We start from the raw sequence: 27,460 nt of genomic DNA, 5'->3' as shown, positions 1-27,460 counted from the left end.
CAGCTGAAAAACTATCTGTTATCTGTCTAAAATTATACTGAAATCCAACTGTCAACATGCACCTGCAGATGGCGTAGTGCGCGCGCAAAACAAGTGCGAGATGCGCAAATGTTTTACTTACTGGGGAGGTGACAGGCAAAAATGTAACGGGCACCGTAAAAGTTTGCAAAAAAAAATCAATAACTTTAAAAAACGCGTGGTTACCCCTACATTTTATGTTATGAAATGGAAGTGGCAAGCCTCTTCAACACGTCATTAGTTTTTGGTTGTGAGCAAAATATATTTAGACTGTATTTTAGCTGAACCAGAGGAAGGCTGTCAGAGACACTAAAAGCGCTGTTCCAACGATTTTGTTATTAAAAACATACCAAAATGCTTTTTATGTTACCATTTACCATGCAGTTTTAAGATCGTTATAAATGTGCTTGCTTTTCTGTATGTAAAGACGAATTCTATGGAAATCTGTGAAGAAATATCCTTTCCTTCTTTTTTCAAAAAAATGCTGATGTCAGCATTTTTAATGAGATTCAAGGCTAATTATCCCGCCAAAATGCGTGGCTACCCCAACTTTTCTTTGTGGATTCCAATAGCCCTTGGAGAGATCTACTTTTTCCGCGTGGTCCTAACCTGGCGCAAAAACCTTTGTATTTAGTAGGCACCGTCCTTAAAAGAGAGCCTCTGTCTATTCACGTGCTGATGGGCTGTACTGTGCGGGGCTGTTTACAGCTCCTACAAATGGTGTGATTTTGATACAGAACATTGCATGTCTGAGTTATTTAATGCAGTTGAACCTCCCTTAGTGACCACCTTCTGAAAAGAAGCGATCTCGAGTCTCTTATACGACTATGTTTTAAAGTTCCCAAAATTGTCTTGCTCAGCCCAGTTACTAACTTTTTATAAGTAGTAAAGTGGTGATGCAAAATTCATAGGTGGTCTCCTATGGGTGATTCAGTTGTATCTTCCATTTATTTACTGTAAACCTTATGGGTACATTTTCCTTACCTCTCCTCCACTGAGTCGAATGTTATTTCAATCTTGAAGAACGCACATTTAATTTTTCGTGTTGTCGAAATTTTTTACTATTGCATCAAGTTCTTGGAAAAAGAAAGAAAAAAAAAACGTTACTAGATGTAATTTGACTAAATTACTACTTCATCAAGCAACTGGGGAAGATATGAGGAAAGATTGCATTTTGTAGATATTATTTGTGCAAGCCTTTTTGGCAGAAAAATAACTTTAAAGAAATTAACGTTTGTTTTTAGTTGATTTCGGGTGTTTTATAACCGCTGATAAACGGCCTTTTCAACAATTGTTTTGATCTATTGAACTGTATAAAGAATTACACGGTGCGTGCAAATAGCAAGCAGAAATTTGCATGACCTACGTTTTGTTTTTTGGTTTGACTACAGTTTTGCTGTGATCTGGAATGTTTTTTTCATGTCAAGTAGTTCGAAAATTTGGGAATTGAAATTTCACTCCAGAAATCTGAGCGTTAAAGTGAAAGGTTGGTTATCACACAGTTGCTGGAATTGTTTCATTCTGAACGTTTGATTTATCGTGCGCACAAATTTATTTCGGACCGTTTTCTCTTTGATTTATGAGCGAACATAAGCAGGAAAAAGACTCAAAAATGTTCATTTCGTATCCGGCTTTAAATTTTCTCGAATTTACCGGCGATTCTTTGGAAACCGGCTTTTAAAAGGAAGCCCAGTGGAGAGGTATTGGAAAACGTTCTCAAACCAGTTCCAAGAGGGATGAACATTTTATTTCTCCTTTCCGTGTCAATATATTTCCAAGTGGACGAATGATAAGAGTACTTGCAATATTGTCTTGATGTACAACCAAATTCTCATAACATCAGAAAAACGTCGGGAATTATCAAGGAGAAATAATGTGTCCAGCTTGGGACATATATAGGTGTTTACAGTAAATGTTGAGGTCTCGGTAAAACTTAGCGGTGCGCTTGTAGACTGGTTTTAGTAAACGGTTTGTTTTTGTTCCAATGTACTCCACAGATATGTCTAAAATTTAATTTCGAATTTTAAACAACTCGGTACGCGGCTTTTCTAAGGGTCGTCACTCAACCAGACGCGACACCATGTTACGCTTTTTCCTTTGCGTGACGACTTCAAAAAGGGTTGTATGTGAAGAAAAAACTGAAAGAGTCAGCAAGAAATGCTAAAAAGACGTATCTGTGCCGTACTTTGACATGAGAAACGAACTGTTTACTGAAACTAAGTGCCAATCGTACTGCAAAGTTTTCTCAAGACCTCTCTAGAACTTGGCTTATTCCAGAGAGTTTATCTGGCTCACTCAAACGGTTGGATTGCAAAATAAAACAACATGGAGGGACGATAACAATATTTTATTGAAATAAAAATTGTTTCTGTTGTCCATTACTTTTATTAAAAAATAACAGAAATAATAATAATAAAAAATAATCTAGCCAATCTTGTCCCTGCTCTTTGGGTTGCTTCCACTCTGCCTCCGTTAGTTGGTGTTGTTTCGTTAGTCCTCATTTAATATTCCAACTTTAAAATCCTGGCTGTTTTATCTGATTCCTTCATCCAAGCCGGGCACAGTTGAACACTTGAAAGAGTTGACCGTTTGCTCCCAAGTGGAGTGGACAGAGTAAAGCAAAGTGAGAGTTTGCTCCCCATGGCTCCGGGGTCTCAGTCTTAATTTGTCACAATGCCACGCTCGAGTAATTTTGGAATTAATATGCCAAATTCGAAAATTGATTCAAGATGCTAATTCGCAAGTCAATGCATCGAAAAAATGATTTGCTCGAATGCCAAAATATTAAATAAGCTTGCCCTCCCAGAATATTTTGGATGAAAACCTATTTCAAATTGGAAATTTCCGCATCCTGGACAAGAAAAACCGAAGCGCTAAAGTATGGCGCTCAATTTCAGTGCATCACCGTTGAAATCAAGGAAAGAATTGAACACAGAATCCACCAGTCTGACCTCCCGACCAAACCACCTCCCGACCGTCATTCCACAAACTTCACCAAAGAGCACAAGTCACTAAAAGTCTCTCACCTGTGAAGCTACTGATGTCGGGTTTCTCTCTTTAAATTTGGATGAAAGAAAACGACCGCAATTTATGATAAAGGGGAAAAAGTTGTAATGCTGTATGTTTAATAAATAAATATAGTGCGAGGGTTTTATTTAACTTATTTTATTCAGTTTGTTTGTTTGTTGTCCAATTGCAGATCATGTGATGTGACCCTAGAGAGTTGTTTTTGTCAAATGCAGATCATTCCCGTGCGAATGAATAAATAAATTTCAGAAAGACAAAAGGGCAATTCTCCAGAGAACATCCGTGATCTGAAACCGGCAATTAACATACAAAGCTGAACGGGTCTTGTTACAAAATAAATAAAACAAGTTTAAGAGTATGCCGAATAGACCTTTTTCGACTGGGCGTTTTGTGGCCCCATTTCAGACCATGTGATGATACTCTTGAGAATTCTTCCTTTCACATTTTCAAATAGTCGTGTGTATATGAATAAATAATTTTTAGACGGATAAAAGAACAACTCTCTAGAGAATATCACGTGGTCTGTAATGGGAAAACAAACCGCCCAAGCGAAAAGGGTCTATTGCTGCTGAGAGCATTTGGCAGTCAGTAAAAGTCTAAAGTTATGCGCGCAATATATTTTTAAAGGCTGAAAAATAGAATTTTTTTGATTAATTTTGCTGTGGATGTATTTTTAATTAGCTGAAATTTCGATTTAACAGGGTAAAAAAATCCAGCTGACTATTATTTTATTGTAGTGCGAAAGGAAGCTAACAATACGTTATTTTAGTTTATAATACTTATAATATTTATATTTACAAAATTCCCATTTTAAGAAAATGTAGCGTCCTACGCAGCCGTGACTTGCGTTGTCACGCACCTTCTCTGCTGAAAAATGCGTGACTATCCAAAAAACTGCCAAAAAGTGGTCTGAATTTAAGTGATTTTAGTGAATTTTATTCAAGAGGAAAGAAACCCATGGAAAAAATGTAATCTGGCTAAAAAGGAAATTCATGATTGCGAATTTTAATTGTTACTGAAAGAGTAAATTTAAGTATTAAGGAACGCTATATAAGTTTAATTTAGGCTTAAATAAGTTATAATTTTCGTCTAAAATTCAAAGGCAACAATGTTGAAGAAAGTAAATCAAAGTGCTTAAAATAATAATCAATGCCAGATGTTTCAGAATCACCCTTCAACAATAGCTTGATTAACCGTTACATGAGATGGTACCGTTGTATTTGACAGTCAACTAGGCTACCAATGAAGGGTTGTTCCTCAAACAACTATTATCGATATATCCGTTTCTTAAAACTAGTTGATTGCCAAAAAAAAAAGAACAATTTATTCAATATTCTAGAAGCTTTAGGGAGACTGGACTCCAGCTTCGAGAACTAAGGTTTCTGGGACTGTCTTGGTAACCAACGTGAGCTATGATTCGTTGATGATCACCAAGACAACCATTGACCAATCACAGCTCATGTCTGGTTACTAACACAATTCCAGAAACCTTAGTACCCAAAGCTGTATCCCTAAAAGATATAGAGTGGCGAACAAATGAATATTATTCTTGAAGAATTAAAAATGAGTAAGTTATATATTACGTTAAGTGAAAGTCAAAGTGAATATACAGCTTCAAAATAATTTTTAAGTTCCGTGAAATGTTTTAATAAACAAGAAAATTTCAAAATGAAGAGAAAACTTAATGAGAAAATGTGTTTTTTTTTCTGTCAAAAAGATTTGATTTGTTTATAATTAGGCCTATAGGATTTATGATTTCAGCATTTAATTTTTTAAAGTTTTAATTTTAACTAAGAAAAGAAAGAAAACCTAACCCAGTAGCAACCCACTCAGAGAGACTCCTAGTGACCATTAGCTCAATTTGATGTCATTTGTGAAAATCCAATCAGGTCAGACCGATAAAATTCAGCACCCTCCTCTGTCCATGCTTTCTCAAGAGATGTACCTTCCTTGAGCCCCACTATTCAGCACTCCTGTTTTACATCCTTGGTTGCGGAACATTTCCTGATACACTGACTGCAAAAAAGCATCTTGCTGGTCCAAAAATGCCCAATTGATGGTGTGGTATTGTGACAAATTAAGTGAGACCCTAAAGACATGAAAAGCAAACTCTCACCTTCCTTCACACTGTCCTACCCACTTGAGAGCAAATGGCCAACACTTCCAAGTGTCCAACTATCCCCAGCTTGAATTACAGGATCAGATAAAATTTCCCAGGATTTCTCAGTTGGAATATATCAGAGGACATCAGAAACACACACCTTCTCAGAGGCAGAGCTTCCACAACCCAGCAGGAACGTTGATTGGCTAGATGTGTCTTGGTGTGTGTGCCACCTTCTGTCCTGGAATTAAATGATAACCTAACAACTAATAAGTAGATATATGCAAGCTCACTGGCAAATTATAAATAAAGTACTAAAAGAAAAAGTGGCTGTTTCTTGGTGATAAAAGTAAAAAAAACAAACAAAACAAAACAAGGTTTAAAACTTGATCTAGCCTGTCGGCAGGCTGTGCTCAGGGTACTGAGCTAAAAAATCCTACAAGCTTTTTTTTTAGGAAAAAAAACCAAAACAGTCATTAAAAAACCAAACAGTATTGAAGACGATTAAAGGAAGTCTTGGAGAGCCTAAGAAATATAAGGACTTCCAACACCAAGAAAGAACCAAGAAATTCACACAAAGCAAATAAACAAATTGATGTTCATCAACAGTCTGCATTAGGTAGATCTTAAGCACCGAGAAGAGTCCAGATTTTGTATTAGATTAAAACAAGAACAACAACAACAACAAAAAAAAGACTAGTGATAAAACAAAAACGCAGACTGTTGATCTACCTTCCTTTAACCTGAATATTGCATTATTACCATTATAGGCCAGGAAAATTAAAATAAAACTTGAGATTTTGACCATGAAATGAAACCAAGACTTTGGAAACCAAGAATAGCCTAATTCCATCAAAGGTTGTAAGTAGCTAAAATGAAATTTTGGTAATTTTCAAATAGCTCTTCTCTATCTTGTTTTCTTTTTTCTCTTTTTCATATCATTGCCACTCTAAAACTTTTTCACAAGGAAGTAGTACATTTTTTGTGGTTAAGACTAAACGACGTGTATTGATGAAAATTCTGATAAGTCTTCAAAGCAATAAATGCAGTCAAGAAATTGAGTGGCAATGATAAGAGTAATAGTACCTTGCTAATAGCTGCAACTAAGTTCTGTGGTGTTAAAAATAAGCTCTTTAAACTTCTATAGAGTTGTGCTAATGAGCTTGCAGATCCACTTTTACTTAATGTAAACAAAGGAAGCATTAATAGTTTTTTTTTTAAAAAAGGACGATAACTCGCTAAAATGAGATGCTGCACTTTGAAGTAGCCTGATAGTAAACGGATGTCATTTTTCACCTCAAACTGTTGTCATGACAACTGAACATGGAATGCAAAATGACTTCAGCTTACCTAGGCCATTTTTTAGAAGTGAAATAACTTTAATCCAAACTGTGCATAAATTGAGAATGAAAAAAAAGTACCTCACTGCCTATCTTGTGAACACGCAATTTATAATGAAATATAACTGCTTCCCTTATTCTTAGCCTGTATCAAACCATCATCCCAGAGTAAAAATAGCGAGGAGTAACAAATTGGGTGTCCTGTGCACATACATGCCAACTGTCTTGAGGCTGTCCTATCTCAGAATTGCCAATTTTGGATTTTCTAATTATTAACGAAATTCTGAAAATTAATCAACGACCTTGTCCTGGGGCAGCAATACTGCATGCATAAGAAACACTCTGCTCTAGCCTGCAAGCAGGCTCATGGTTGAGCGCAAGCAAAATCGAGCAGCAAAGCCGTGAGACAAGAAAGCGCACCTCTGGGCGCCTCTTCACCAGACTCCTTCCTGTCGGATCTCTTTGCTCTTCACCGCTCGCGCGTGTGACTTAAAGGTGAGCCTGCTCGCAGGCTAGCTCTGCTCAAGACTCTTGTTGTGGGACCTTCAATCCTAATTATATTGAACAAACAAGTGCAAGAGTACGATTTGACAATGGAATCAAATCATCCAAATAATTGAAAACAAAAAAGATATTGTAATTTCTTGATTAAATGGTTCATTGATTGGGGTCAGAATTTTTGCTACTGCATGCAGCTCTCCCAGTAATATACATTTAACAGAAAAAATGGCGTGGAAAGAGATGCATTATTTGCTGGCCAGGTCTGTATGGGAAAAACTGTGCCAGAGGCTGTGATGATAACAACCTGAGGCCCAAGGGCTTGGGCTGACTCAAGACATCTTGTACAGTTTTTCCCTATACTGAATGACCTAGGCTGACAAATAAAGAATTTATATTTTTTTCTTACTTCATTTGGTCTTTAAGGAGCCTTGGAGTCCTTGGAAAACTGTTTTGCAAAAACGTTACACACGTGTGTTCTGTTCAAAGTGGCTAATAACAACTGAAATTTAACTGCCAAAGAAAGAAGTCAAAATCTAGGGCAATTATCCATACTTTTGTTTGAACAAAAGTACAATGTAAAGCACTTTTGCAATAGAGTATTTGCCTTCAGTTGGCTCTCTATAATTCCATGCCAATTTTCACCCCCATCTAAGTAATCTGACTGATTTATAAGCAGCAAAATCTTGGCAGAATGTACGGCGTTTGGCTTACTTTTTAAAAGGTAAACTCTTTGGACTTGATAATATTTAATACTTTGATCTTCAAAGAAATTTGGGAATTTGGAAGGGAAAACAAACTATGTAAAATGACTAATATTGTTTCAGCACAATAATTTGGAAGTGTAAAATTGCAAGCTTAGAAGATTCAGCATGAAACAGATTTGCGAACAACAGGGTGAACAGTACACTTAACTCTAATATTCGTAAAATTTTGTTGCGTTTCTCTACCAGCCTTTTTCGCAAGCTTAAGACAATGAAAGCTAACAGTAAACTGGCAAAACATTGCCATCTGCATAGACCTTAGTGAGAACAACATAAGACAAACAACAAAATATACACTTCATGATGCAGACTGTAGTGAGAATGACATACAGTAACAAAGAAATCCAACCAATGAACCAATTAATCACATACAGCTAATTCCATATTCAGTTCCAAACCAGCTATACAGACAATTTTTTTCTCCGAAAAGGCACTTGTTTGAACACTGGTGGCACACACACCAAACAACAGTATTAACATAATGAGGTGGTGGGTTGCATTGGTATGTGATTTGCACAGTTTCGGTGGTGTCTTAAGGTTTGGCTGTCGTGATCCTTATTGACATAGTAGTAGACTTGAATGTCAATGGCGGTCTTTTTGTTAGTTTGTTGACTGTTAAGTTTATGTTGAAGTACAGGTGTCAGGTCAGGTATTTGTAAGTATGTTTGCCATTACCAAATGTGTCCATTTTGTTGTGGTAGTCAGTCACTTCCCTAATGGCAGTAGAATGTGTTCTGTTGTCGGTCATTGTTAAGTGCTTTCCTTTTGTCTTTTGTCAAGTTTCTGTGAAGCATAGAGCCAGTCTCCAGAGTTAGGTAAAAAGTTGTTGGTCAGTTGAGGGTGATAAGTCTGGTCCTTGAAGCTGAATGGTCAGCTTCCAGTGTGGTTATTGACAGTCAGAGTACAAAGTAAGTTAACTGTGATTGGCCAGTTATTGTTGGTTGCAGTGATTTTTAGTCCAATGTGTGATTGTTCTGTTTGAAGTTAACATTTTATTTTGTTGGCTTGTTGAGGTCATGAATAAGTCATTTGTAAGATGCAAGTAGTTCTTGCTGCACGGTGTTGTCCGTTTAAATCATCTACATAAATGCACAAGTATTGTTAGTCAGACAAGTTTGTGTTTGTTCTGTTGAAGTTATCGTCTGCTGGTTGGTTTAGTTGACGTCATAAACAAGCCATTTGATGAGTGAAAGAAATGCAGTTGTTGGTATCAGTTCAGAAGTGTTTGTTCTAAAATGTTAGTGACTGTATACTTTACAGTTTGTATTTTTTTTACATTCTCTCCAAACCAATGTAAACCACATTGAAGAATCTAGCAAAAGTGTATCAAGCTATTGAAATAAGTAACTATACTGAACAGGGGTTGTGGAACAACAGCTGGGTGAAAAACCTCCCCGTATGTCCACTTGCCCCTAGGAGGAAAACCCCGGGCCAGCTGTACCCCATGTTCAATGACCTCCCGGGCTGGGCCAATAATTAAAAAGTTAAATGGCTACAAAACCATTTATAAATCAAATTTGGTATATCTAAGTCTAAGTAAAACAATATTCTCCTGTTAGTTACTTTTTTAAGTAATTGGTGAGCTTACTAATCAGTGCGTATGTGTAGCATGAATATTTTGCAAGAGTTTATTTTGTGCTTTGAGATTTTTAGCTTAGTTTGCAATGTAAAGCCTCAGTAATTTTTTAGGGGAAAATGTACAATCTATAACTAAAAATATCTTAAATTAAACATCCAAAGTAACATGAACATTTATAAAGTCAACATTTCCAGGTTGAGATTATATGTATGTAGATCACATTTTCATATTTACATATAATTTGGAGGAAAGATTATTTGGCTTTAGCTAAAATCAATCAGTTTGGGTATTCTGAAAACATTTCTAATCACCAGAAAATCAGAAAGAAACAAAATGTTAGCCTTGCAAACAGTTCATGCCACATGTTGTACCCCTAATTACAAATAACATAATTATTATTAATATTATTTCTTAAAGATGTAAATCTCTGACTTTCAATAACTGCCTCACAATAAATTTACCAGAAACCATCTTGTCATTTGGTCCTGCTTCAATCTTTGGGCACAATCCTTAATGTCTGGCCTGTTGTCCTTTTCCTGCTCTTGCCAAATCCACACTCTCTGGTGATGTTCCTTGTCTAGTCCAACATCCTTTAATGAAACAACAATATGATTGATAAAAGTGAAGACCAGCTCCTAAAAGATATTGTCAGCCATCTGTCGGCCAGCTGTCAGCCGACTGTTCCATTAAAACAATTTTACTTGGATCTTTGCCAAGGCAGGTGTCCACTATTTTTCGAGATATCACCATGTTATGTTTTGGCCTCTCAAGTGGTCTAAAATAGCCAAAATTTCTAGCAACTTTAAATGGGCCTAAATGGTGCTTCCAGAAACTGGTATATTTTGGCAATAATATTTGTATAAGTTGAATGGGATGTATCAGATATATCTATTTTTCTTTTCGACGTTTTCATTTTTTGCTCTCAAATTGCTTTTTGTGAGAAAATTGAGTTAAGTTGTGGACCCTCTGTCAGTAAATTACATCATCATCATCATCATTTATAAGAATCAGATGTTCTATTGCATTCATCTGATATATTACAGGAAGAAATTAAAATTGAGTGGGAAATTCTTCATCCCCCCCCCCCCCCCTCCATAGTGCTGCTATATTGGGAACCATAATAATTATGTTCACTGATACTGTCAATAGAACATAGCTTTGGCTTACTTGAGATAGGTTTGGCAACTCTGTTTAAGTAACAGGAACGTAATGTAGCACTTTGATTCAAATTAATATCATTTTCAACAGGAGCGTATTAAGAGCAACGTTTCTTCAAATTTAAATTAAAAATTTGACCAGCGCAATGAGATACTGCTATAGTACAGCAGACTAATGCGGCAGTGTGTCATTAATTACAAACAGTTTATGGTATTTCATATAGTGTGACCATCTGGGTGAGGGTAGTTCTGAAAAGAACTGTTGTTGGTGACTCACGCTTTGACAACCTGAGCGGAAGTCATCTTCAGTGTCAAGTGAATAGTGTTTGTCAGTCGATGATGTTATAAGTCTAGTCTGTTGAAAGTGATTGGTCAGTTTAGCCATGTTAGTATTGACTGAAAGACTTGTGTAAAGTTTGCCATCAGCCATTGGTCGGTTTTGATCCATCTATTGTTAGTCAAATTGGTCTGTTTAAGGTTAGAATTAGTCTGTTAGAAGTCTGTTTGTCGGTTTTGTTTTTGTCGTCGATAAATTGTTTGTAAGGCGCCAGTAGTTCTTGACATTGGCTGAGAGGCATATGTTCTAAGTTAGTGTACCAGCTTTCCAGAGTCAGTCATTGAAAATAGTTTGTACAGTAGGTTAAGCACTGAGCAGAGTCCCATTCAATGCTGTGGTTTGTCAGTTGATGATAAACAGCAATGTGATTGTTGGCATCACCATTTCTTATGGCTTGTTTGCGTTCAGTCAGTGTCCTGTTAAGGTTTCTGCCAGTCTCACCAATGTAGGAAGCTTGGCAGTTGAAGCATTTGATCTTGTAAACTGCTCCTTATCTGTTGTTGGGTTCATCCCTGTCTTTAATGTTAGTCAGTAAGTGCCGTAACGTAGTTGTAGGTTTGTGGGCTACATGAATGTTGTAGGGCAGTAGGATTCATGAGATGGTCTCAGAAGTGCCCTTAATGTTAGGTATAGTCACTGTGGTAACAGGTGTCTGGTTCCTGTTTATTGCATAAGCTTCAGTAGGTCGGTAAATTTTTCTCCTAATAAATTCAGCATTGTAGTTGTTCTTGTGAAAAACATGTTCAAGGTATCTCTTTTTGTCACATAAGCTGTCCAGTGTGTCACAAACTAGTTGCGCTTGTCTTGTCAGAGTCTGCAGCCGTGGCTTTGTGTGAAGTTGGCTTGTAGAATGATTTGTTAAGTAATCTGTTGGTATCAATTAGTTTTCTGTACACTGTCATACGCAGTTTGTTGTTGTTGCGGCTTACCAAACAGTCTAGAAAATGATGTTTTCCATTTTCTTCCATTTCTTTAGTAAACTGAATTTCGGTGTTCTGTTGGTTAAGGTGGTCGTGAAAAACGTAAATTTCGTCTTTATAGGCATCATTTGTCGGCAAGTTGCAAGGGCATGTTCCCCCACATGTTGCATCACAATTTCTACAACAACAACAGAAACATGCGACCCCATGACTGTTCCATGCAACTGTTTGAAGTGTTTACCGTTATACTGAAAGTAAGTTGATGTAAGGCAAAGGTTCAGTAAGTCCATGATGGCTTCTGTCGGTAACGACTTATTCACAACGAAAACAAAACTGACAAACAGACTTCTAACAAACCGACTTAATTTGACTAACAATAGATGGACCTAAAACTGACCGATTTGACTAACAATAGACTGATCAAAAGAGACCAATGACTGATGATAAACTTTACAAAAGTTTTAGAAACTTTTTGCGAAAAAAGTCGTGGCCCTCCCACTTCCCAGAATGGATTAATGCATGACCCTTCACAAATACCTACACAAAAACATCTCACCCTCCCCCCACCTCCTCCAAGACAAAAATAACTGCGCCATTTACAATGCTTGTAAACAGTACTTGGAAGACTGTTGGAGTTTCATTTTTGTTCCTAAACTGGACCAGAACCCCACTGCTCTTCCTAAATTTATTGCGTGATGAGCCAGTGCTATGAGAGGTTTGAACTCAGTGAACTTGGGATCAGCTGAAAGTTTCGTGGCTTTCAGTGGCAGCATTAAATTACTCACGTCATGTCCATTTCTGTTACATTAAGGCATGTTTAACATGACAACTTTCTTTTAAACTACAAATGAAACTTCCTGTGCCTTCGTATAAAACCTACAGATCCCAGATGAAACAACTGTGTTGACTCTTTTTGTTGACTTTTGAGAAAATGCAATATTACAGGCTGGCCAGCCAATCAGAATCGTTAGTTCCCACGGGTAGTAAAATTCCAGGTTGAATGAAGCAGAAAGGTTTTCCACTGCTTTATCCATTTTTTTTTATTTAACAGCTTTAACAGTTGATATATCTTAATTTTTGTGACATTATTATAGGTAATAGAGCAATTGATCTTAACTTCAGTGGAAGATAAGATCTTTCCATTTTTATGTGCATTTTCTTGTCTGCACGAAACAACGCGTTAGAAGTTTTTTCAACATTTCAAAACACTTGGAAATGATCCTACAAAATTGGTTGCAACAAACAGGTGATCTTTTTGTTTACCAAGCCAGTTTTTAGCATGAAGGGTCCTTGGAAATCCCTTGTGATGTCAACCAATCACGTTGGTCTTTGAATAAATAAATTTGAGGTGAGCAATTAAATGTTCGAAACGAAACGAACGACAGAAGGAAAATGAACGATAGAAATGATAGAAACGGAAGGTTTGACACAATCTAACACCGGGAAACCAAACGAACGTCAGACACATTGTTAACGCTGCAAACGCTGTGAACGCTGCAAACTCTGCACCGTTTGGGATTAAAAATGTAATGTCGCCTATGAGAATTTCAGTGAGTCGTGTAAATATTTCTCCTTGTTACTCGCTAACCCAGCAAAAGAGAGGAGATTCAAACAGCAACACCACAAGCTGATATAACCGAGAATCTATGACTATGATTGTTTTCGTTCACATTCAGTCCATAACAAAAAAATATTTGAGTAAAAGTCGGACATTTGTCAATGATTAGCGACTGTACACCAACACCGTGTGCATGGCCATAAACTAAGTAAGTAAGTGAACTTACTTATTAAACATCGTGCCTGCCAAATTTGACATATGCTTGATCTGTCTCTAGTATTTGTTGACAGGTACTTCTTCATTTAACACAGGTTTTCCATAACATTTTACATGAAGAATTCATTGTTGGTTTCTTGGAACATCTGTAACTTAGTAACCAGGCATTATATCGGAAGATGAAAAACTAGTTTCCAGGCTCTTCACCTAAAGTAGGTTGGAAAGCCTGGAGGTTAAAAATTCACCACAAATGCAATGGGTTTTTTTTATTTCCCCATTTCAGGAGAAAAACTACTTCAAAATGATCAATGTCTTAGGAATTTTTACTTCTGGGGATGGTAAGCAGCTACTTTATTGCTAACATGAAACATTTTTTCTGTTTTATGCGGAAAAAACTCTGATTATGTGGGGAATGAGGATGTTTGTGAATTATGTGGATCTGCACCACAGCATCCTGTCATATGCCCTGAAATGAGTGAACGGCATTTATACTTATGACTAATTCCAGGCCTCTGTGAGATGTGCCTTAAGGACGTCATGGTAGGTGCAGCCATCAAAGCAAATATCCAGTCCAAGATGATGAATACAACTACCATGATTCTCTGCAGGCATATCTTATAGAGGGAATTGACCATTGGCACTGTGCATAGTATAACTCTGACATAATATTATATTTACAAGGTCAGTATTGAGGTGCTCCAAAACAATGTGAGCCATGAGGAGATTCTCCCAGACTCAGAATGCTTCAACCAAAATTTGATCAGGAATTGTCCTGCAGACAGGGTACCCAGTAAGTGTATTTACCTGGTTGGTCACAGTCTGAATGTTTTGGCTTTTCCTCTGTTTATCCTCATTTACACACCATCTGTCAAGAACTTGTTCACTGTCTGTTCAGTCTTGCTCACTGCCTATTCAGGCTTGTCCACTGTCTGGCTAAGTATTGAGACATTCAGGAAAGATTCATATTAGTGGTGAAATTCTCAGCAACTCAGACCAATGATTACTATCAGAAAAAGGAATCAACAACAACAATTCACCAATATTTGCTGAGCTCGGGGCATTAATAAATGTTTTAGTATAACTATGCAGGTGATTACCAGAGACAAAGAAAGAAGCAACTGAAAAAAAAAAGTGTTTGTTTGATGCATCAATGAACGGCAAAGTGCAGTCTGGCATGGATCACATGGTCCCTACATTTTACTGTACATGCTTAAAGCAGACAGGAATGAAAACACTTTGTTCTGATTGCTGTCATTATTTTGTCAAGGAAAAAAAACAGACTAAACATGTCCAGCAGTAACCCAATGTATGAACAGATTAGTTGAGAAAGGTAACACCCCTGTTTAGATTTACTTTCATTTGAATGTAAATGAACGTTGAACGTTTACATTTGAATGTAAATGCTCTTGAGCTCTGTGATGGCCTTGACTATAGATCATTTTCACTGTCACCCAATGAAAAAATAAATTGAAAACCATTCAGTGGATAAAGTCAAGAAATTGTGATCTTATAGGAAATAGATAGAGAAGACACTTCTCCAGGTTTTAGGTTTGTGCGTTTTCCCAGACTGCAGATATTTGTCAAAATCTTTCGCAGAAATTTACAGAGCCTAGTATGGAAATGCCATGTTGGTACACCTCAGTGGTGCCCCAATATGGCAGCTGGAAAATGGTGTAAACATCTGGAACTTACTTTGGCTATCTAGGTGACTTATTATCTGTACTGAACAAACAAACACTTACATAAGCACTGTTCCTAATGATCTAGCTTCTAAAAAAGCTAAAAATCATGAGATAGGTATACATTTTTCGACAAACGTGATTGTAGCTTTGTATCATGCTCCACCATAACTCTGAAATTCAAAATACGCTGGTTTTCAAATGAAGCAAACTATTGAGCTGTAACATATAAATTTACCACATCTTATGCTTGATGGGGGTAAAAACTTTGGTGGCTCTTTAGTTTTCAATTTTAGAAAATGATGACGTCACATGAAAATGATCTATACGAGATTTGTTAGGTGTTCTGGCTCACAGTGTTTCAGCCAGAAAATTTTACTTGAGGGCCAATTGGCCCCTTTCCTAAAAAATTGGCCCCTGAAGACCTCTTCTTAGGGGGCAATTTTTTAGGAAAGGGGCCAATAAATTGTAAGCTACAGAACAAAAAAATGCATCAGGGTACCAAGGAAACTAAAGCAGTTTATTAGGAGCTATGATAAAATTTAATAATAAACGCTTTTTGAAGTGTTTCTACTCAATAAAATTTTCTTTTGAATCAGAATGTGGCATTCATGCCTGGCTGTTCAGGTTCAATTCTATTTTCACAACAAGAACCGGAGGGTGAGGGAAGGTACTTCCTTATATGAACTATATAGGTACATGTATGTGCGGCCCCAAAGGGCAGGGTTTTTCAGCTGTTTTGGTCATATATAGGGTATCGATTTTGGCCATTTTGGTTATAAAGAGGGTATGGTTTTTGCACTCTGGTCTTGAATTGAGTATGTTTCTTAGAAGAAGCTACTCTTTCATCATTATCAATAACACTGTCAACAAAAGCCCCTCATAGCTTATGTTCAGGCCAACTGCATCAGCGGCAACGGTCATAAATAGGCTATCAAATTTTTGGTCAGGTAATAAACAGGGTTGCAAAAAAAAAAAAAAACCCACAGATTTGGGTCATAAATAGGGTAAGAGTTTTGGGAAGTGGGTCTCACACCCCTACCCAACGTTTCTGGAAGTACCCCCCCCCCCCCCCCCCCAGATCAAGAAGACTTGGAAAAGTTACACTAATGACTATGCCCTACAGATATGAAGGATCCGTTCATTACAAGAGAACAATCCATAGGCACACATGATGTTGTCGATGATCAAGGGTTTGCAATGCATCATAGGGTGGTCTGCCGGTTGGAAGTTTTCTGATGTGAGAGAATCAATACAGCAAAGCAAAAGGATGGATTGACTTCTTTTCTTATGTTGAATGTTTTAGAAGCAAAGATCTTTCAATATGATTTTCTGGAAGGACATAATGTCTGAGAAGATAACTGTTATTGATCGTCAACACAGAGAAATGTAGTCACCATTATGGTAATTAAATCAGAATTTTTGGTCGCCAAAGATGAAATGTTAGTTGCACTGGTGACCATATTGGTCGCAATTTTGAGCCCTGGGGTGGCTTTTAAAATGCTACGCCTGCATTAAGCCTGCAGCCTTGTAAAAGGAAAGGGCGTTTTTTCATTTTTCTGGGGGCCATCTCTGATTGCAATACGGGATTCCCGCAATGGTGCAGTCTGGCAAAAACACTTGGCTCACAATGAATGGCTGGTCTGCTGGCTTTTTCTGTCATCTTTCCCAACATATTCTCCAGCTGAGTTTATGTTCTTCATATCAGAGATCTATTGCTTGTTTTGCAGTTGAACTTGGAAGAGCTGTGGTCTTCAGGCCTCTGGAATAATGCCTTTGAATTTGGATTTAGATGCCTCAAGTGGATCTATAAGGACTTCAACTGGACAGTCATCTTCTTGTAATAGCCAGAGGAAAGATTTTATTATCTAACTGATCTTCTGACCCCTTAAGTCCTCCTGAGTGGTTCCAGACTGTACTAACTCTTGTTTAAATCTGAAAAAATTCTTCTGTATCTGGGCTTTTATTGGCACAGAGCATCAAGTTCTGCACTTAATTTGTTCATTTTTGTTTCCTTCCATGTTTGCAAGTGCTGTCAGAAATAATTGCATATTAAATACTATTCTGTGTACCGGTAATAGAGTTTTGTTTGTACTATTTCCAAAACGAGAATGAGTGTTTCATCGGGGTATCCAAACACCGAGAAACAAATGAAAGCATGAGGCCGTAGGCCTCGTGCTTTTATTGTTTCGAGGTGTTTGGATATCCCGATGAAACACGAAGCACGAGTTTTGGAAATAACTTCTCATGATCACTCTCAAAGAAATAATAAACAAAGACTTCCAATTAGAATTGTTTGCTGTCTAACATTCCTTCCTTGATAATTTCAATATCAATGATATTTTTTACCGGCGTAATTAATTTGCATTTATGGTGCGATTTAATTTATTCTGAGATGTGAAAGTTGCTGGGGTTGCCAGCATTTACAAGTTGTTGTTCAGTCAGGATGTATATCGCAAGAAAGTCGTTCGAGAGATTTCGGTAGCTGAAAAGTGTGGAGGATGAGTTGATAATGCAGTACCGAAATCAACAGCGTATAAAGCCAAATGGTCGTGTAAGGTTTTCGAGGAATGGAAACCGCATCGATTAGTGAAGTCCTGTACTTTGGAACCCGGCGGTCTTTTTACCACGAAAGACTTTGAAGAAAGAGTGCAAACTTTGGAAACGGCCATTACAGATATGCCTGTATGCAGTCTCAACTACTGGCTGTCGAAGTTCGTTCAAGGAGTAAACAATTCTTCTGGGAACGTTATCCTTCCCGTTAGTTGTACTCGATTATTTGCGGACTGAAGCGCCACCTTTCTGATGTAAATGGAAGTGCTGCATTGAACCCTTTGGACATGTCCGACCGAAGGTAAGTTACATTTTTTGGGGATAAAATTTAGTTCGCGTAAACTACTTGTGTGCATTGTTTTTAATACTACTTTTTTTCTTTCGCTTTCTTAGGTTTGTGACATTTCGGCGTGTTTTGGATGCAGAAATGAAAGAAGTAACGCGAATGGGTGTGACTTTGAAAACAAAAGGAGACACATTGTAAAAGCTTACTTCTGAGTAATAAATATTCATTGATTTTGTGCAAGTTGTCATTGTGCATATTTTAGTGGTATATACCACTCTCACTGGAGAGTGGTATACTGTTTTTCATTGGGTATCCAAACACATGCGCGTGATGTGGTATACATCTTGTGGTTGGTAGTTGACCTTATGAATTATTAATGAGTTTGAGAAGTTCTGATAATCTACTAAAGTCAAAGTTGGCAAAACTTTCACTGGAATTTAAAATGGTTTGCTATGACAAATAGGAAAATTTTCCTATCTTATACAATATACATGTAGATCTTGGAAAAGTTTTACTCTGAAATTAGCCACATCTTTGGTACTTTTGGATGTGGCTTTCTCTTTGATCTTATCTATTTCATTATCAGAAATGTCAACAAATCCTGAAGCATGAAGCACCTGCAATATGATCACCTCTCGCCAGGTCATTCAAGCAAGATGTGATGCAATCCTCGACCAATGACAGCAACAGAATCTCTATAACCACTTGAGTAACCATACCAAAACTAGATAATTTCTACTTTCTGATGGCCAAACCCAACCACAATTTTTGCAAAGCCAGAAATTATTACTGCGCACATGATCTATCTTTCTAGCACAAATGTGACCCCAAGAATCCTGAAAAAGATCTCTGTTACCCTCTCTAACTATTTACTTTTCAGAACATAATTAATCACTCTTTGCATTAGAGTAAGTGTCTGTTTCATCTTTTTTTTTATGTTTTTAAAGTTCTTATCTTTGTTTCTCCTCACAAATATCCCTGAGCCCATTCCCCCTTCACTACCAGTAATGTCCACAGAACGAGGCCAAACACGAAGCAAGCTAGCATAATTACGATTAACAGTGTATTTACCTTGTCAGAAGGGGTGACCAGTTTTCTTTCTTTCTGTTGTAAATGTTCCTGTGTAGACAGTAAGTCCATTGTAAATTCACCTCCATTCTTTCACATCTGTCTAGCTTTTCATTGGCCTGACAAAACAAATTGTCCACATACATTAACATCGGAGGTCAAGCAATTAACAACATGCATACATGATTTCACAATAAATGTTTCCTCTAATTCCTGAAATTAACAGGTCTTGTTTCTGACAGGTCAAAATAGTGAAACAAATCAAACTACCAATGACCTATAGGTAAAGGTAAAGTCTGCATGCGAGCCAAGTGGCCCATCAGGCCGGAGCTTATCCTGGTTTCTGTAGCATGAAGCGACTAGGAGTATTTCTACTCCCCCCTGGATGGGATGCTAGTCCATCACAGGGTTACCCCCAGTATTAAGTTCGCCGGTACCCATTTATACACCTGGGTGGAGAGAGGCACTGTGAGAGTAAAGTGTCTTGCCCAAGAACACAACACAATGTCCCTGGCCAGGGCTCAAACCCGGACCGCTCGATCCGGAGATGAGCCCAATAACCATGAGGCCACCGTGCCTCCCACCAATGGCCTATAGACCCAAAAAAAACATTTATTCCTTCTACACCTTGCAAGACCGTTTAAAAAGAGGCTTATTGCACAGAATGGCTTAAAATTTAACCAAAGCTAGCCTTGGCAGGGCTCAGCAGTTCAATGACGAGGCATGCTCTCAGTGGAATTCTTGCTTGCTGCCATTTTCTCAGCCACTATTACAATGGATAAATTTTGTGATCGGCACTGAGCCTTATTTGGCACTTAAAAGAAAACAGTTTTGATCAAGCATTGCTACTCACTAATGTATTGACCTCACTATTGCCCACTCAATATGGCGAGGTCTCAGTTTGAGATTTTCCTGTAGAGACCTCACCCCTGGTTAATATGTAGTTTTATTGTATGGCTAAACTGGTCTGCGATGAAAAGGAGAATTCTGATTAATTTGCTAAGCAGTTTGAATTTTCCAATACGGGGCTCTAAGGTAGACCGCCCACGAATTAATTTTGGCAAATTTCTTTTTCCATTCATAGCACAAAATATAAAGTTATTGTTGTGAAGAAACTTTTTTACTTCCATGCTTGGAGGACAATTAACTGTTTACAAAAGCGATGTGAGAAGACTAAATAAATGCTAATATCTGGCACGCATCTATTAATTAACCAAGAGTGAGGTCACGAGTGTCATAACTACACGTAATTCCACACACACAGAATGTGTAAAAAAAAAAAACATTTTATGTTTGATTCAAGTATATTTAAGTACGGGTGTAATATTTTATTCACTGCAACTTTACATTGGCTGATTTCTTAGAGGATTTTGTCAAGGTTTTCGACAAAGGATTTTTCTTAGTGATGCTGGGAGGTGAGACAGAGGAAGCAAGCACTGGTTCCAGTGGTAGTTCAAGTAGTTTGAAAAGAACTTTGGTGGCTTTAGATGTTGGTTGTTTGGAACTGTTTAATAATCCAAAAGGAGAGCCACACAGTTTAAGCCAGCAGTGGAAAAGGTGGGAAAGAGCATTTAATCTGTACATGATGGGGAAAGAAGTTTCAGACGATGCACAGAAAAGAGTTCCTTTTACGTGTCACAGGAATGGATGTTCATGAAATTTATTTTAGCTAATTTTGAGGCAAGTTAAAATTCTTGATGATTATTTTGTTCTGAATGCAATCTTTCCTTTTGAGAGAAATTTGCTTTGACAAATTGTACAGGAAAGTGGAGAAACTGTTGATCAGTTCCATGGAAGGATTTGTCAACAGGCAATCAATCATGAGTTTGGTAAAAATGAGAACAATTAAGTCCATGATCAAGTCAATGATAAGTGTTATTCAAGAAAGTTTGATCGAAAGTTCCTGGAAACAGAGGGAGCTCTAACGTTGGATGATTTGATAAGGATTGTGAGGTTGCAAGAAGCGGTTGATCACCACTTCAAACAGTATGGTGCTGACCAAGTTAATAATCAATTGAATGACCAAGTGAATAGTTGGTGATAAGTCGAATGGAAATATGCATTCTAGAAAGGAAAGAAATGCTTTAGTTGTGATGAAGAAGGACATTTCAGTGGAGACAAAAAGTGTCAGGCATGTGACTGAGCTTATGTGGTGTTATTGGCCATTTAAAGTTAAATTAACTGCCCCCAGATTTGTCAGCATAACAGTGCTGACTCTGGATCCAGAGGGGATAAAGGTAGCAAAGTTGCTGCTCGTGGAAGAAGTGCTGGGAGTGGCAGAGGTGGCAGTAGAGGAAGAAGTGATCATGGAAGGTCACAAGAAACAAACCTTGAGGTTGATGAAAATCACAGTGGAGAACTTGCCACGCCTGTTCACCATAGGACTTCCCGAGTTCACACTTTCTGTGGAGCAGTTAGCTGGCCATGAGTCACAAAGTAGCGGTTTGATAACCTTGATTGTCGAAGGTGCACATGTATCTGATGTCCTTCTTGATTCTGGAGCTACTTGTAATGTGATGGGCCAACAGACCTGGGACATGTTAAAACTGAAAGGAATTCAATGTGAGTCATGAACATTGTACGTCAGCCAGAGAGCTTTTTGCTTAGGGTAGTACGGAATCTTTACTGACTCTTGGATCTTTAACTGCAGATGTAACGCTGACTGGTAACAACAGTGGTTGTAGAGCTGACTTTGTGGTGATCAAGGGTGACTGCCGAACGCTACTGGGTCAGGAAACTGCGTAAATTCTCAATCTTTTGCACACTGGGCCTTTCCAAGCGAAGGGCATCACCTTTTAGTGGGGTGAAGAACAGCAAACAGCTTTTCGGATAAATTTTCGGAGTTAAGAAGAGAGACCATAGAGGTGCCAACAGAAGATGTTTGCGATCAAGATCAGTCAAATAAATTGAAGGTCAAAGCCTATGCTGATGCTCAGAGGGGTGCAATGCCCAAGTCCCCACGGATAGGCAAAACTGTGTTACTGAAAGTGGAAAAGTCTAACAAGTTTTTAACCAGCTTTAGTCTGAATCCTTTAAGTGGTTCAGAAGACTGGAAAAGAGCTAACAGTGAGAGAAAAGTTTTTAACCAACTTTAGTCTAAATCCTTTAAGTGGTTCAGAAGACCGGAAAAGAGGTAACAGTGAGAGAAAAGGCTGGAGATGAATTCACATGGAATACAGCGTTGGTAAAGAAGCACAACAAGCAAGATGGTGTGTCCAAACCAGATGGAAAAGAAAACAGCTTGTCAGATGAAGTTGGAGAGAGGCATAAAATTGTCCCACCAACCTCTTCAGAGCTCATCAGAAAAGGGAGGAGAAACTGAAAGTCAAGTCCTTTGTTACGTCAGGAAACTGTGCGATGGTCGTCGCAAATTGTAAGGAAATTTGTCTGCTTCGGGGACTTTGTTTTATTGTTAACAAGTTAAGAGAGTCTTAAAAGATTCAGAGACTAAAGTTGTTTTGAACCACTTGAATCGTTAATCCTTTGAAGACCTTGTTTTGTTGTGAGAGACATTTTGAAACTTGACTTTCATGATTTGAAAGCATTTGCATAAACTTCAAGTTCTCTTTCATTTATTTTTGTCTGTACGAAAAGGAGGCACTGTAGCATCGTGACTACTTCCACACGCGTGGTCCATGCATAAAAAACCAACGTGTGATGGTCAGTCCAGGTATATTAAAGTCATAGAACTGCACTTTGATGATTTCCATAGGGGTTGTAGTGTGGCAAAAGCAGTTCTTGCAAGGGCCAGTCTTTCTTTGATGTCTGCCTCCTTGCACCTTGCTTATGAAACACTGCGCTGAGGTAGGTGAATGCTTCAATGTCTTCTAACTCATTGCCACCAACAGTGATTGGGTTGTTTTTTTTCGCAGTTCAGGGGCATGGTCTTGGTTTTTCCGAGGTTGATGCTTTACTTATGTTGTGAAGGCTGGATGTCTTCTCCTGGATACATGTCACTGTGTCTGCTTGCTAGAGTGTGATATCATCCACATAGTCCGGGTCTTCTAGGACAGTGGTGAGATTCCAATGCATCCTTTTCTTTTGTCAAGCACTTTTCTCATGATCCAGTCAATTAGGATAACAAAAATGAAGCCAGACATGACACAACCCTGCTTCACACCGCTTCTCATCTCGAACCAGTCTGATGTTCTTCTACCCTCCAAGATGCAGCTTAAGCTCTGATCATACAGGTGACTGATGATGTCGATATACATACTCAGGGAGCCATATTGGTTTTTTCTCTAAGTCATCAGCTGGGCAAGTATGCCAGATTACTTAATGTCCTGGCAAAATTTTACTTGCCCATCCAGTAGGGAAGAATGGCAACAGAACAGCAGGTAAATGGAAAGTTTACTTTTTTATTATTTTCACATGACCAGTCTCCCAGTATATCATGACCACAGTGGCGGCTGTCGGCAAACACAGACAATCCAGGTACAAATGAACCCAACTTTTGTGACAGCCATGAAGGTTGAAAGGAATGTTTTTGCAATTCCTGCTCACATTTGGCTTGTTTTCCGAAGTGCTCACATTATTACTTAACACCATATCCTGAACAAACAGCTGACAAGATCACACCACGTATTTTTGTGAATGCAGATGCAGTAAAGAGTATCAGGGGTTGACAAAATGAAAATTGAACCTGCAATGGTTCCATTCATCGAGAAAACAATATCATCCAAGATGGCAGACCAAACTGATGATTTTGTCACAAAAGAAAACTGCAAATCTCCTTCTGTGTTCTAAAAGTTCCAAATGGATGACCAGTGGTCAGAATGCATAAGAAAATGCATAAGAAAATTTCAATTTCCTGGTAGAGTCAAACTTAACTCGTCCAGGGGACGAGTTTTGTGTTATTTTGGTCCTCCCTACGAATTTTTAGTCATCACAGATGACTGGACGACTGCCAATATAGATGATGATCCCTGCATATGAGGGATGCCCTACTGTTGCATGATGACCCATAACTTCTCTCTGACAACACTATCAAATGCTTAAAATTACGGGAGAATGCCCTAGAATTGTCCAAATTATTGAAGTGTGCATTATATCGGCTACAAACACAAGCCATATAATAAAATACTTTACTGAACTAACTTGTTCAGTCCATAGTGGAGAATATTAGTCTTGTTCTTTTTTTTTTTTTTGCAAGTTTATGCCTATAGCTTGGTCCATAAACCTACAAAAAGGACACCACCAATATTTTGCCAAATTATGCAGACCTCATGCTGGTTGAATAAAAAAAGTTGGATCATTGGATAATGCAATTCAAGAGTTTTCATTGGCTTAGCCATGATGGGTTATGAGCCATTATACCATGCTCTACAAATATGGTAAGTATACCTGTGATTTCTTTTTTTATTTTAGTCTAGTTTGCTATATTTTGGGGGGGGTTTAAACAATAAGCCCTTAATGACTGGCCCCAGGGGAAACAGTGAGTTTTGTTTCCCTGAGACCCTCAATGTTCTCGGAGGGGAAGCCGAGGGGAACATTAAGGTCAACGGGAAACAAAACTCACTGTTTCCCACGGGAGTAGTCGCTAAGTGTTTTGTTATACCTCCCAACTCAAAAATAGAAATAAACTGCAAAATAAGAAATTGTTTGCTTGACACTGGTTGGCTCAAAATTTGCCATGGTTTCAAGGAGCACGACCTGATCATGTGCGAGTCAAAAGTTCAAGTTGTTGTTTCCCTAGGGAGTTAGAGAGTTTTGTTTGCCCTAGGGAGTTAGTGAGTTTTGACCCACAACACGTGACACGTTCTCCTCCAATCAGAAAACATATTTGAGCTGGGAGGTATAACAAAAACAATAATCCACTTGCACTTGATGGATATGAGATATTTACAGCCAACTCAGCGCTACCTGCCATGTTTGCTATCTACCATCTCATATCCAATGCACAGTTGTGGAATAATTGTTAAAAAAAAGGCTTGCTTATAATAAGCTTATTCATAAAGGATTTAAATACAATACTTTTAAAGAGTTGACCAATTTCGATATATTAGAATTCAGCCAAAAACAATAGACCTCAGTACAAGGCTCTGGGGAATAACTACAGAGTTTGGGGGGTTTATTCCCCAGAGCCTTGTGCTGAGGTCTACTGCGTAAGGCTGAATAATTGGTCAATTTCAAAGCTTCACCGAAAAAATAAAAATTTATGTAAATTAGGCGTTTACATCAAGATTTTTAACACCTTTTAGCACCTTTTAGCATCTTTTATCACCTTTTGTATTGTCTAAGAAGATTTTCACGGGGCTAGAATTTCGTCTTGCTCAATACCAACTCAAACATTTTTCGGTCAAAACAACGGCATAGAACGGTGATGGAAGAATTTGAATCCAGCGCAGCAAACATTATGCTTACAAAAGCGCAACAAAAATTCAGTCACTTAAATGCTCAGGCAGTAGTCCGTGAGAAAGATCCAGTAGGAAAAGAAATTTCGTAAACAGTAGCTTAAGTTCTTAATCTTACCTTCGGTATGTTGTTGTACGAGCTAAGCTGTTGTCAGTATGTGAAATTACACGTGGTCTCCATTTCAGAATTTTATAGATGCTGCAGCCATTTTCCTTGCGTCCAAATACAACCACACGAAGGTAAATAGGTTTCAAAGTGCAAGTGGTACCAGAAATAGTGTCTTCAACGTGGCTTTGACATCAGAATATTTAAGTATATAATTCCCACAAAATCTCCACCGCCATGTTTAGATTCTCTTTCATTTCCAGTTCCCTCGCGTCACGGAGTGGAAGACGCGTTTTACGCGGGAACTTAGCAGATGAGCCAGAGCGCTTACATGTAGCGGCCTTTTTCCGCCCTGGGTGAGCAGATCAAGTTGTTCTCTGCGCCGCGTGTTCTGACGTTTTATTCTTCTTTCCACATAAAAGCAATTTTCAACGTTTTTTTCAGTGACTAAATAAAGATTTACGTAAAAAATATATATACAACGGTTTATTTTACCCATAACGTTCGGACTAATTTTGTTTGACACCTTAACTTAGGCCCCTTGGCGGAGAAGGTACCGAGAGATGGCACTGTTTCGCTGTTGGAACTGCAAGATTCAAGATTTGCGCGTGGTTCTACAATGAGCTATTTATATTTATAGCCGGGTTTCTGGTTTACGTCCGCCCCAGTTTGTCATTTCGAAATTTTCATAGGACCATATAAATGGGTCACAACATCACGCACACAGCCAGGAAAACGTTTAAATTACAGCCTAGAAATAATAATTCTGCATGCGGAGAAGTTCTAAATACACTATAATAAGGGATACATGAAGTACTTAGATAAACCCATCGGTCACGTCACGTTGTCACAACACAAATAAAATGCTTTCAGCAAAGGTAATGTTAAGGGGGCAGAGCGCGGATGTGTCCCTTTTCATTTTACAGTATCTTTCTAGCCAATAGATGAATCTTTATTAACATGTTGTAACAGTCTATCTTGGAAGCATTGTAACATCACCCCATATCATGCTGGCTTCTGGAAGGGGCAGGGGGCAGGGTACACCACAGGGGCAGGGGGCAGGATACTCGAGCGGAGGGGGCTTGCTAATTAAAGCATGTCGCACATTCAGTCTGACTTAATAGTCCCTCTACCAACAAGCAGCCTCTCTATTGGCGCAAGGATGCAAAGAAACACAAGAAAGCAAAACAAAGCTAAGGCCTCAGAACGATTTGTATGTAGGCAGATGATACAACAATCTTTGGCATTGGTGATTCAGTGTGTGAGGGGAAAATATAGCAATGGTGTTAAAAATAGGACTTCTACTTTGTTGGAGCATTGTTTGGCTAAAATTTGTCAAACAACTTTTATGTTCGGAACTTGAACAAACAGTGACTTGCGATAAAGCAATCTATATTGTGTTTAAAGAAAGTAAGTTTCAATACGCTCGCGTAGAGATGGTCGCTGTTCAAACTACGGTTTTGTACAGTAAAAACATATAAAGAAAGTTACTTTGTTCTAGTTTCAATTTTCTCAAAAATAATGTATCTTTATGGACCTTTTTAAGCTGAATATACAGCCTACGCGTATAACTTTTGAAGTTTATATGAAATAATTTTCCAATTTAAGCAATTGGAAAGAAGAAACCTGAAAAAAAAATCAGGGCTTCAACGCTCAGTTGGTAGAGCATCGCACCGGTATCGCGGAGGTCACGGGTTCGAATCCCGTTGAAGCCCTGATTTTTTTTCAGGTTTCTTCTTTCCAATTGCTGAAATTGGAAAATTAACTGCGATGATCATTCTTCACTGTCATCTACAACCGCAGTTCATATATGAATTATTTCATATAAACTTCACATCATTTCACTTCTCACGGGAAGATATGAACTCAATTAACTGACCTCGCTCCCAATGTGTGGCTT

General features: G+C 38.1%; 1 protein-coding gene, 2 long non-coding RNA genes and 1 pseudogene across 4 annotated transcripts; 2 read left to right on the top strand and 2 right to left on the bottom strand.

Annotated features, from left to right (window-relative positions):
- Positions 1-2,350: 2,350 nt before the first annotated feature.
- On the bottom strand, positions 2,351-25,830 carry LOC110066479 (uncharacterized). Of its 2 annotated transcripts, XR_016202588.1 has the most exons (4): positions 25,573-25,830; positions 19,105-19,220; positions 14,320-14,448; positions 2,351-9,917 (listed from the first exon to the last, which is right to left on the bottom strand). It is a non-coding gene; the product is annotated as an uncharacterized LOC110066479 (long non-coding RNA). The 2 variants fall into 2 exon arrangements; XR_016202592.1 differs by lacking the exon at positions 19,105-19,220 and having other exon boundaries at positions 25,573-25,828.
- On the bottom strand, positions 10,993-12,322 carry LOC149118479 (uncharacterized; annotated as a pseudogene).
- LOC149118478 (uncharacterized) lies at positions 17,943-18,268 on the top strand. Its single transcript, XR_016202617.1, has 2 exons — positions 17,943-18,048; positions 18,141-18,268. It is a non-coding gene; the product is annotated as an uncharacterized LOC149118478 (long non-coding RNA).
- On the top strand, positions 21,159-21,867 carry LOC149118477 (uncharacterized). Its single transcript, XM_089274789.1, has one exon. It carries the CDS (start codon positions 21,159-21,161, stop codon positions 21,672-21,674), a length of 516 nt encoding a protein of 171 aa, XP_089130915.1. The 3' UTR covers positions 21,675-21,867.
- Positions 25,831-27,460: the final 1,630 nt, after the last annotated feature.

The sequence above is a fragment of the Orbicella faveolata genome, unplaced genomic scaffold (genome assembly GCF_042242905.1).
Source record: "Orbicella faveolata isolate gen_17 unplaced genomic scaffold, um_ofav_v1 contig_1, whole genome shotgun sequence".
In the NCBI taxonomy this organism is placed as follows: domain Eukaryota; kingdom Metazoa; phylum Cnidaria; class Anthozoa; order Scleractinia; family Merulinidae; genus Orbicella; species Orbicella faveolata.
Note: the sequence above shows the minus strand (reverse complement) of the source record. Positions and strands in the feature narration are given on the sequence as shown.